Source organism: Motacilla alba, chromosome 6 (assembly GCF_015832195.1).
Source record: "Motacilla alba alba isolate MOTALB_02 chromosome 6, Motacilla_alba_V1.0_pri, whole genome shotgun sequence".
NCBI lineage: Eukaryota > Metazoa > Chordata > Aves > Passeriformes > Motacillidae > Motacilla > Motacilla alba.
In genome coordinates this window covers 23,108,286-23,118,868 of record NC_052021.1, presented here as the reverse complement: position 1 = coordinate 23,118,868, position 10,583 = coordinate 23,108,286, and the positions used below count along the sequence as shown (strand labels likewise).

The 10,583-nt window shown below is 64.0% G+C and overlaps 3 protein-coding genes across 3 annotated transcripts; 2 read left to right on the top strand and 1 right to left on the bottom strand.

Annotated features, from left to right (window-relative positions):
• Positions 1-48: 48 nt before the first annotated feature.
• MRPL43 (mitochondrial ribosomal protein L43) lies at positions 49-1,085 on the bottom strand. The gene is made up of 3 exons (XM_038140396.1): positions 909-1,085; positions 462-574; positions 49-280 (listed from the first exon to the last, which is right to left on the bottom strand). Exons 1-3 carry the CDS (start codon positions 1,037-1,039, stop codon positions 66-68), a joined length of 459 nt encoding a protein of 152 aa, XP_037996324.1. The 5' UTR covers positions 1,040-1,085; the 3' UTR covers positions 49-65.
• Positions 1,086-1,124: 39 nt separating this feature from the next.
• Positions 1,125-6,285, top strand: TWNK (twinkle mtDNA helicase). The gene is made up of 5 exons (XM_038140394.1): positions 1,125-2,518; positions 3,039-3,279; positions 3,943-4,050; positions 4,399-4,540; positions 5,139-6,285. The coding sequence occupies exons 1-5, from the start codon at positions 1,258-1,260 to the stop codon at positions 5,391-5,393; spliced, it is 2,007 nt and encodes a 668-aa protein (XP_037996322.1). The 5' UTR covers positions 1,125-1,257; the 3' UTR covers positions 5,394-6,285.
• Positions 6,286-7,329: 1,044 nt separating this feature from the next.
• On the top strand, positions 7,330-10,532 carry LZTS2 (leucine zipper tumor suppressor 2). The gene is made up of 4 exons (XM_038141713.1): positions 7,330-7,373; positions 8,919-8,987; positions 10,000-10,468; positions 10,525-10,532. Exons 3-4 carry the CDS (start codon positions 10,039-10,041, stop codon positions 10,530-10,532), a joined length of 438 nt encoding a protein of 145 aa, XP_037997641.1. The 5' UTR covers positions 7,330-7,373; positions 8,919-8,987; positions 10,000-10,038.
• The last annotated feature ends 51 nt before the right edge of the window (positions 10,533-10,583 follow it).

Here is a 10,583-nt window from a genome sequence, read left to right as displayed (position 1 = left end):
TGGTGTAGCAGTGTCCCTCTAAAGGCAGGAGAAATGAATGCAGAGACGTGGAGGTGGAAAAGGCTTTATTGGGGCTGTGGGCGTGGGCCCTGGACGGTGAGGATGGAGGGTTTGTTGGTGAGGGGGTGCCACTGGCCCTGGATGCTGGGGTTGTCGGTGTGGAAGGGCTTGCGGATGCGGATGATGTCCAGGCCAGACTGGTTGGCCAGCTTGGTGGCCAGCTGCACGATCTCCTCACTCGTCATGCTGGCAATGAGCTCGTCCCGCACCGTCCCGTTCACTGCAGCAGAGTGAGGGGGTCAGGCCGCGATTCCCCCCCTCCACAGCCCCCGGGGGCAGCTGCTGCTCCCCCATCCCACGGCAGCTGCCCTGGCACCATGTGCGCCGGGCAGAGGTGGTGCAGAGCGGGGCAGGGCAGGGAGACCCCCATCCCCTCCCGTGCCCAAACCCCCAGCACTCACAGTACTCGGCCCGCAGCACCGGGGCCGGGCCCGGGCCCGAGTGGGGGCTCACGTAGAGGACGACATCGGGGTGCTGCCGGGCGAAGTCCTGTGCCGCCTCCTCCACGAACTGCCTGGGGGCCAGAGGGGACCCTCAGCCCCAGCCGGGCCAGAGAAGGGACGAATCGCCAGAGCCGCCAGACATGGGTCACCGTCGGCCCGTGCCGGACCCACCGGAGGGGTCACAGCGCAGAACTTGGGGTGGTGCCCCCGGTGCCGCCTTCCAGCTCCTGCCCCGTCTCGCAGGAGGTTGGGGGTCCCACCCCGCCGGTGCCGTGTGATCAGCGGCAGCTGCACTGTCCCTTCCCCACGCTGACAGGCCCCGGGGAAGACCCCTCCTGCCACTTAAGAGGTCACCAGGCTCCCCCCGCCCCATGCCCGGCAGTCGGGTGGTGCCTCCGGCGGTACCTGGCGCCGCGGGCGTCGGCCGCGGTGGGGCTGAAGAGGAGCTGCAGGCGCTGGAGCTGCCGCACGTACCGGCCCACGCCGTTGTGCAGCACGGCGGTCAGGAACCGGCTGGGCGACCCGCGGCCCGTCATGGCTCGGCGCTCACCCGGAGCCGGAACGGGCGGGAAGGGCGGGACGGGGCACCCCCGACCCCGCCGGGAAGTGACGCGCCGGGAGCGGGACGAGCAATGGCGGTGTCCGTGCGGACCCACGTGGGGGCTGCGGCCTGAGCGGCTCTGCGGGGCCGGGCGCCGCGGGCGGCCGCCCATGCGGAGCGGCGGAGGCGCGGGTGGGTGCCGGGGCGGTCAGGATGGCGCTGGTGCCCCTGCGGCCCGGACGAGCCGCCAGCCGCCTCCTGCCGCTGCTGTGCGGGGGGGCCAGGAGCAAAGGAGCCTCGCTGAGCCCCGGGGCGCCGGGCCGCCTCGGCCAGCGGCGCTACAAGAAGGGCGTGCTGCCCTCCCCCGACGGGCCCGCGCCCTCCGTCTCCATCACCGAGATCCGCCAGTACCTGCGGGCGCAGGACATCCCCTTCCACGATGGGTACAGCTGCCTGCACACCCCCAGCCTCTTCACCGCCGACCGCGGGGACCAGCCGCTGTCCGCCAATGCCCCATTCACGCTTTTCATTGACAAGACCACGGGCAGCTTCCTGTGCACGGCCACCCTGGCCGAGGGCACCTGGCAGGACTTCCAGGCTAACGTGGAAATGCGGCACCATGGCGTTACCCCCATTCCCCCTGCCAGCTCGGAGGAGACGGAGGAGGAAATGCGACAGGCTCGCGAGGATGCCCGCTGCATCTGGGAACGGGCTCTGCCGCTCTGGGAGCTGCTGGATGAGAAGGAGACCAAGGAGACGAAGGCTTTGTTTGGTATCTCCCAGGTGACAGATGCCACTTTGAAACGCTTCGGTGTCCGTTATCTGAGGACTGCCAGGTCTCTCGTCTTCCCCTGGTTCAGTCCTCAAGATGCGACCCTGAAGGGCCTGAAGCTCCTGAGGGTGGAGAAAAAAGGGGGCACAAAAACTTACGTGGAAGAGACTTTACCCCGCTTCGATTCCTATCGCAATCTTTTTGGGCTGCCCCTGATTGGCCGCCGAGACACAGAGCTAGTCTTAACTGGGTGGGAGCTGGATGCCCTGGCCCTGCACCAAGCTGCAGGAGTGGCCAGCCTGGCCCTGCCACGGGGGGCCAGCTGCCTGCCTCCCACCCTTCTTCCCTACCTGGAGCAGTTCAAGCGCATCACGCTGTGGCTCGGCGAGGACTTGCGCTCCTGGGAAGCTGCCAAGCTCTTTGCTCGCAAGCTGAGCCTCAAGCGCTGCTCTCTGGTGCGCCCTGGCAACCTGCAGCCCCGGCCCTTGGAGGCTCTGAACCAGGGGCTGAACGTCACCAAAATCCTGCGTTCTGCCCTGCTTGCCAGCCACAAATCCATCATCTCCTTCCGGCAGCTGCGCGAGGAGGTGTTCGGGGAGCTGGTGAACACCGAGCAGGTGTCTGGCGTCAAGTGGGCACGTTTCCCCGAGCTCAACAAGCTCCTCAAAGGGCACCGCAGAGGGGAGCTCACCATCTTCACAGGTAACAGGCACAACGACTGGTGGATAGGGCGAGCAGAGGGGTGTTTGGTGGCTTCACCCTCCTGGGAGTGGTGCTTCACGAGTCTTCCAGGTCTCTTTCTGCTCAAGGCTTTTGCTGAGCCTGTCTTTCGGGTGTGTGAGAGGCTGGGGTGCATTCCTCAGTTCGGTGGGACTGTGCATGCCAATGTGGTGAAGGGCTCCCTGCCTGGGGCAGTGTAGGAAGTTCTGGGCTGTCCCTTACCCCTGCTCCCGCCTGCCACCCTGAACCCTCCCTGTGCTCTCCCCACTGGCTGCCCAGCCCTTCACAGGGACCTGTGGGGACCCATAAGCTGTGGGAGGCCGTGCCCAAGCACCCAGGTGTGTAGTGTGGCATGAGAAGTTTGTTTATGGTCTGAGTGCTGCAGATGGGCTTCTCTTACCCTGATCCCTGGTGCTTCCACCTCTAAACAACCCCCCAACACGGTCAGGATGGGTCAGATGATCTCCCCCAGCTAATTCTCCTGTTGTTGTCCTTGTACCAGGCCCAACGGGCAGTGGGAAGACCACGTTTATCAGCGAGTATGCACTAGACCTGTGCATGCAGGGCGTGTGCACACTGTGGGGCAGCTTTGAGATCAACAACGTCCGTCTGGCCAAAATCATGCTGACGCAGTTCGCTGGCCGGCGCCTGGAGGACCAGCTAGAGCTGTACGATGAGTGGGCTGATCGCTTCGAGGAGCTCCCGCTCTACTTCATGACCTTCCATGGCCAGCAGAACATCAAGTATGGTCCTGCACCTCCATTCCCAGTGGCATTTACCCCTCACGGCATGTGCTGCAGGGCCTTGGGGAGCTGGGGCTCTTCCCCCGCAGTGAGTCACAGATTTGGGGCTGCCAGGACTCACATTGGGACTGTTCAAGTCCCAGGGTTGGTGTGTGGGGACTGTGTGGCCAACCACCTGTGTTCCTCGTGTCACGGGGACTCTCACAGACTCTCTCTGGGGTGGGGGTGAAGGAGGGGACTTGACCCTGAAGCCAGCCTGTGCCCACGGCAGGACATGTCCCCTCACACCCTGCTTACCTGCAGTGCTGTTGTTTGCTGAAGAGAGAGGACAGGTCCCTCTAACCCCTTTTATTCATCAGGCACTGTGCACCTGCATGCATCCCTGTGTGCCCTGAGTATCCCCATGGGCTGGGGGCATTGCAGGGCAGTAGACAGAGACTGTGTGGGCAGTGCTGGGTCCTTCTGATCCCAACTATCTGTACTTGGGGGATGGGGCTGCACCTCCTATACAGTGGGGGAGGTGCAGAGGTGGGATGTGCCCGGGTCCCATGAGGACCCAGCCTGGTACCTTCCAGCTCTTTCTCTGCATCCCTTTCCCTGGCTCAGCATTCCCATCCCTACCTCCACTAATCCCTGGAGCTGATCCTGATCTCCCCTGCTCAGGACAGTGATTGACACCATGCAGCATGCAGTCTACATGTACGACATCACCCACGTGGTCGTTGACAATCTCCAGTTCATGATGGGACACGAGCACCTCTCTGTGGACAGGTAGTCCTTCTTCAGTGTGACCCTTCCTTCCTCTGTCACCCTGACTGCTGGAGCTGTCCCTGTCAGGTCTCACACCAGGGCCTGGGGTTCTGCACAGGGTGTTGCAGGGTGTCGCCTTTACTCCTCTCTGGTCACCCTGTTTCATTAAAGGGCAACCAGTGCCCTAGGGAGGAAGAGGTGGGAAGGGGTGAGCAGGTTACCAGCCACCCCTGCCATACCACATCCTTCTTCCATGTGGGCTTGTTTGCCTCACATTCCCGGGTGGTTTCTGCTGTGGGGATCAGCACCTTGCTGCCTCCTGCCACTGAGCAATGCCAGCCCCTGACCCCATTCTTGCTGCTGTGGCAGGCTCGCTGCCCAGGACTTCATCGTTGGTGCCTTCCGCAAGTTTGCCACGGACAACACGTGCCACATCACCCTGATCATCCATCCTCGCAAGGAGGATGATGAGAAGGAGCTGCAGACAGCCTCCATCTTTGGCTCTGCCAAGGTGAGCTGGGCCAGAGTGGCTCTTCCTGTCCCTTGGGTGCAAGTGTATTCCCAGGAAGGGCTAGGATATGTGGGGCAGTCATCCTCAGCTGCCATCAGCGCCCTGGATCATCACTGGGGACTTAAAGGTGTGGGATGTCTCCCAGAGTCCTGATGCAGGCAGAGAGCAAACCCATTGTCAGCTGAAGCTCTGTTGGGGCTTTAGGTGCAGTTAATTAATACTGACTGTGGGTGGAATGTAGTAGGAGATAATTAAAGAGGGAGGCAGGGAGGGTGTGGGGACGGGTTCTGAGTATTCCAGTCTCTTCCGTGATGCTGACCAGCCTTGCAGTAGTGGACGAGAGGTGCTCTCTGTACACAACCCTCCAGTGATCCCATTTCCCCAGGGTGGGCTGTGGCGCAGGATGTGCTTGGTGGGTCACTGGACGTTCCAGGGGAACACAAGGGGTTGGTGCTGGGGAAATGCTGGAGTTACTGTGGCATGGGGTGCCCTGTAAAAGGGTTTAAAGGAGCTGGGCAAGTGTTTGTGAGCATCTCTGAGGCCTGTCACTCTGGCAGCATTCCTTGCACCCTTTCTGGAGATGTTTTCCTCTCCCCAGGCCAGCCAGGAGGCCGACAACGTCCTCATCCTGCAAGACCGTAAGCTGGTGACAGGGCCAGGGAAGCGCTACCTGCAGGTGTCCAAGAATCGCTTTGATGGGGACGTGGGTATCTTCCCGCTGGAGTTCAGCAAGGCCTCGCTCTCCTTCTCATCTTCCAAAAGCAAGGTCAGGCTGAAGAAGATGAAGGAGGAGAAGGAGATTTTAGCCAACAAAATCGTGGAGGGAGGCTCAGGAGCCTCCAAGAAGCCATGAGCCCAGCAGGTCTCTTCCTCAGTTCGTCTGAAGGAACAGATCCTAGTTCTGGCAGCCCAAGGCTGGAATATGCCAGCTTCTCTTCCCTGGGAGCCTCTGCCATGGGGCTCTGTGGCCCTTTCTCCTGCATGAACAAACCTCTTGACCACCAGCACAGTGTCTCTGAGATGGGAGACCACCGTAAGAGGAGGAGTGGTCCCATCCTAGCGAAGAGTGGATGGGGAGGGTGCTTCAACAAGCACTGGCTGCTCCGCATTGGTGCTGAGTGCTGGGAGCATGGTGGGAGTGGAGAGAGAGTAACCTGGATGATGGTGAGGATAATCTGCAGGTCCAGGACTTGGGTATCTCTGGACCTGGGACAAGTTGTTAAATTATGTCTAAAATGGAGCTGAAATCCTGAGCTGTCACTAAGTGGGAGGGATTGTGGGGGGCAGCTATGCAGAGGGACACGTAGTAGAAATCTCCCTGTCACAAATGGGGTCTGTGGGCTCAGTCCTGCATGGGATGGAGCCAGCAAGGGAAAGATGGTGAAGGAAAGTGTGGGAGACTGTGGGTGGCTCATGCTCCAGGGTGGGAGCAGGTGTAACATGGAACTTGCTGTTTCTACCCACTGGGCTGGTGCCTGACCTGGCCCCCTTTGCTCAGGGTCTCCCAAGCCCCTTTCTCTGGGAGGGCATCACCAGCAATAATAAAACCATGTGGGGAACAGTCCTGCCTTGCTCTGCTGGGTTTGGGGGGGCTGCCAGCCCCCCTGTCCTCAGGGCTGCGGGCAGCAAACACTGTGACCTGACTAGTCCTTGCCGTGGTAGGGAGTGTCCATGGCTGGATCTTGGTCTAATCCCTTTGATTTTTTTTCCTCTTTCTAGTTTTATTAAAGCATAAATATGAGTGCCTTTTGTTTCTGTGACTGGAGTACCCTGGGTCTTGGGAGGGTACCCTGGCCAGGGAGGAGGTGCCCCCCGATGTTGTCCCTGCTGCGCTGAGCATGCTGCCCGAGCCCTGGCACACGGGATTATTACCAACCTCCATGCTGGGAATAGTTTTAACCTGAGCCATAATGAGGGCCCAGAGCAGGCAGGTGGTACACACCCAGCCCTAGGTTTCCGGGGTGCACCAGCTCGCCTGGAGAGCACCCTTGGGTGCTGTCAGTGCAGGTCTGAGCACCCACAGGCAGGTGCAGAGGGTGGTAGCAGAGGAAGGTCCTGGGGAAGCAGAGGTAAGGCAGGGGGGAGAGTGGAGCTGGGTCAGGGTTCACATGGCGATGTGGGTGGGGGCTGTGGTTTCCCCTCTCAGCCCAAGGGTTCCCTCCATCTCACTGGCTTCTATTTGACCCAGTCTAGTTCAGGTGAGGTGCTATCATGGGGGTCTAGAGTGGAAGCGAGGCAGTGGGATAGCCCAGGGCCCCATCTACCTATCCCTCTGTGGGCCCTAGAGGGGGTGAAGAAGCTGAGCCTTTGGGGGGCTGCTGGCTGATCCCAGACCCTGGGGGACAGGTGGTTTCTTGAGGGTTTATTTTATTCTCCTTTTGCCTCCACTTCGGGTCTCCACGAAAGGCTGGAGGATGGCAATAGCTGTAACAACTCATGGAGAGGGACAGTGTGATGTCAAGTGGAGCAGAGGCCCTCAGGCCCCTTAGCAGAGTGCTGGGCTCACCAAATAATTGCGGAGGGGGGGCAATCTAGAGGCTTTTTCACCCCGGAGACCCGGGGATGCTTTGGGGGCGCAGAACCCTGAGACGGGGGGCTTGGCTGGGGGAGAGAAGGGGATGAGCGCCGGGAATTCCCCGGAGCGGACGTGCCTGTGGATGTCCCGGGCGGGGGTGCCCCACGCGCCCCCCGGTGCCCGTGCCCCGGCCCCTGCCCGCGGGGGCGTGGCCTCGTGCGGGGGCGGAGCCGTGGGGGGCGTGGCGGTGGTGGGGCGGGGCCTGCTCGGGGCGGGGCCGGGGCGCGGCGCGGAGCGGGAGGCGGCGGCGGGGCCGCGGTGAGTGCGGGGGCCGGGCCGGGGGCGCCCGGGGGTCCCGTGGGGCCGGCGGGCCGCGGGGGCGCTCCGGGGAGTTGGCTGGCGGGGTGCTTCGGGGGGTGCTGCCGGCCCTTGGGGTGTTGTGGGGCCGGGCCCCCCGAGGCCGATTTGGGGGGGTCCGGGGGCTGGGGGGGCAGCGGCGGCCCTGGAGCTCCGTGCGGTGCTTTGGGGATGTTTCGGGACACTTCGGGACGGTCCCGCGAATGCAGCGGCCCAGGGGCTCAGCGGGGTGGTTGAGGGGGTCGCGGGGCACTTTTGGGGTGCTTCAGGGGCGAGCCGTTGGGCAGTGCAGGCCTAGGCGCTCCGTGGGGCACTTTGCGGGTGTTTTGGAGCACTTTGGGGGTGGTTTAGGAGCACTTTAGGGGCGATGTGGTTCAGCAGAGGCCCAGGAGCGCCGTGAAGCATTTTAGGGGTGTCATGGGGAACTTTGGGGATGGCTTAGGGCAGTGTGGGGGAGCTGTAGTGCAGCGGGGCCCACGGGCACCATGGGGCATGTCAGGGTGCTGTGGGGTTGGGATGGGTGGAAGCACCGTGGGTCAGGCTGGGGCTCAGTGGGGCAGCGGACGGTGGGTGGGAGGGCGGGGGGGGCGTTGGGCGGGCAAGGGGGGCAGCGGGGGCAGCATCGTTGGGGGAACCTCAGGATGCCGGGGGCCTGGAGAGGGGCGCCGCCGAGCATGGATGGTGTCCGTCCCACATCTGCTGGCTGTGTGGGGAGGGACGGGGGCTGACCCTCATTCTCCCTGCTCGGGGGTGGCCCTGAGATGCCGTCGAGGCACGGGGGTCCCCGGGGGCCCGGAATTCCCCCGGTAGGTCAGGGTGGGGGGGTCTGGCAGAGCAGGGACTAGTGTTCCCTTGCCGTTTAGGGGTCGGAACGGTGGGATCCGGCAGCGCTGTGCTCCGGCCGGAGTGGCTGGAGGTGACGCCACCCCCGTTGGTGACCGGTTTTACTGGGCGGCTGGAGGCCGGCCTGGGCACTCCCTCTCTCCGCGGGCGGCGGTGGGACCCTCTCGGCAGGCCCGTGGGCTGGGGGGAGGGAGAAGATAAAGTGTGTTCCCACTCCCTGCCCGGCGGGGCCCCAGAAGTGACCCTGTCCCCTCCAGGCTGTGCAGGGACCCACTGTCCCCAGGGCTGTCCGTCCTCTTGATCCGAACATCCTGGGGGAGTTTCGCTGGGATGGGGTACTGTGCCTTGGCTGGCTGGGCTGGAGGCCATTAGATGTCCCTTTGGTGTTCCTGGTCCCTGATTCCCGTTCCTCTGGCAGCAGCAGGTCCCCAGTGGCGGGCTCTTGTCCTCACCACACTTCCCGGGTTGACCGCAGCCCACCCTGGGTGCCAGGAGCAGCGCACCCGCCGCCGGGCTCCCCTGCCACCCTCAGTGCCACGCTGGCACCACCTGCCTTGGCCCTGCCGGCTCGGGCATTTGGGGCGGAGGGGGCAGCGGGGAGCACGAGGGACCCTGCTGCCGTTCAGCCCCCTGACCCCCTCCTCTTCCTCCTCCCCGCTGCAGGGGCCGGCGGAGCCGTGTTCGCGGTGCGGGGGCCCGAGAGGACCGGACGGATGGGCAGCGGCTGGCGAGGTGAGCGGAGCTGGGGGGGCGTCACCCACTGCCCACCCAAGGGCACCACGAGCGCGGTGTGAGGTCGCCGTGCCGGGGGGTGGCACGTGCCGGTGGGGGTGACGGTGGCGGGGGGGTCGGCTCGCCGGCATCTCTGCCCCGCTCGCCCCTCCCCGGGCGCTGGCAGGCGGATTGATTTCAGGTGACAGCTCGGCGGGCGAGACCGTGCGGGCAGCGTCCCCCCCCCCGCCCGCGCCCTGTGCCAGCCGCAGCCATGTGCGAGATGCGATGAGGCAGCAGGGGATGGATCCGGCCCGTCGGCCGGCTCCCGTCACGCGGGCGTATGGCGTGGGTTGGGGCAGGGGGAGTCACGGCAGAGAGCGGCAGAGCCCTCCCATTTGGAGGGGTGGGAACAAGCCTCCGTGTGCTGGGGCTGGGAAAGAGCCTGGTGCCCCCCTGGCAGCTTCCCCCTTGGTGGCCCTCTCCAGGGAGCCCTGTTCCCCACTGTGGGTGGTTGGAGGTGGAAAGCAGGCTCTGTGGGATCACTGCTGAGAGGTGGGGGCTGTGGGGCAGAGGAGGTGGCTGACCGTGGTGTGTGGGGCTGTCCCCTGCCCTCCGTGATGCCCAGGGGGCAGACAGGCGGGCAGGCTGCCTGTGAGCCAGCTCTCTGCAGGCCTCTCGGGATTCGCCTCCAATCCTGGCACACTTCCCGTGGCAGGGTCACGCCAGGGCACGGCACGAGGCAGGACTGCATCACCACTGCCCTACTGTGCCACCGGCACCCCAGAGCCCCTGGCAGCCCCAGGCTGCTCCATTGGGGTGCTCAGGCCAACTTGGGGGTTCCAGCGGCTCCAGCATCCCCAGCTAATCCTGGTTTTGTTCCGGTTCATTTGGCATCTCCTGCCCTTGGGCCAACCTTCACTAATAAGATTGGGCATGGTGACTGGGCACCTGGGGATGCCCCCATGCCCACCTAGGTGGGGCACTGTTGTCAGTACCCGTGGCTCTGATGTCCTGTCTCCTGTGCCTGCAGGCTGCCCATGTGCCCCTGCCCGCCGGGGGCCCCCCCGCCATGGCCATCGTGCAGACGCTGCCAGTGCCCCTTGAGGCCGTTTCCGAGGGGGCCACGCAGCTCCGCGCCACCGCCCGCTCACCCCCTGCCGCCATGGGCAGCGTGGGCAGCCTCCTGCCCGTCCGGCCTCGCCACGACTGTGCAAGTGATGGGGACCCCTCCACCGCCTCCTTCTGCAAGCAGGAGGGGCTACTCCGAGCCACTCCTGAGGAGCCCCGTGTGTCTGTGCCCGGTGTCACCCACTCCTATGCCAATGGGGGCTTCTGTGCGGACTGGCTTGATGCCTCCTCTCCTGCCAGCCCCTGTAGCGACTCAGATGATCTCCGTGATGACCAAGCACCAAGTGATCACCTTCGGGGGCCGCCCCCCAAGCTTGTACCTGTCTCTGGCAAGCTGGAAGAGGTGAGGGGGGCAGCAGCAGGGTGGGTGGGTGTGTGCTGCGATCTTGACTTTCCACCCTGTGCCACACTGGGACTGTTGGCTCAGATGTGTGAAATGGGGTCATATGGCCACACTTCTGGTGTCCCTGGGGAAGTGTCAATCCC

What these genes read in the sequence shown, in the direction of transcription:
- MRPL43 (XM_038140396.1), bottom strand. Translation starts at nt 1,039, where the DNA reads ATGACGGGCCGCGGGTCGCCCAGCCGGTTCCTGACCGCCGTGCTGCAC. An exon ending in GCCGACGCCCGCGGCGCCAG is followed by an intron (nt 575 to 908) that starts GTACCGCCGGAG and finishes TCTGGCCCCCAG; the next exon opens with GCAGTTCGTGGAGGAGGCGG. An exon ending in GGTGCTGCGGGCCGAGTACT is followed by an intron (nt 281 to 461) that starts GTGAGTGCTGGG and finishes ACTCTGCTGCAG; the next exon opens with TGAACGGGACGGTGCGGGAC.
- LZTS2 (XM_038141713.1), top strand. Translation starts at nt 10,039, where the DNA reads ATGGCCATCGTGCAGACGCTGCCAGTGCCCCTTGAGGCCGTTTCCGAG.
- TWNK (XM_038140394.1), top strand. Translation starts at nt 1,258, where the DNA reads ATGGCGCTGGTGCCCCTGCGGCCCGGACGAGCCGCCAGCCGCCTCCTG. An exon ending in CATGGCCAGCAGAACATCAA is followed by an intron (nt 3,280 to 3,942) that starts GTATGGTCCTGC and finishes TCCCCTGCTCAG; the next exon opens with GACAGTGATTGACACCATGC. An exon ending in CCATCTTTGGCTCTGCCAAG is followed by an intron (nt 4,541 to 5,138) that starts GTGAGCTGGGCC and finishes TCCTCTCCCCAG; the next exon opens with GCCAGCCAGGAGGCCGACAA.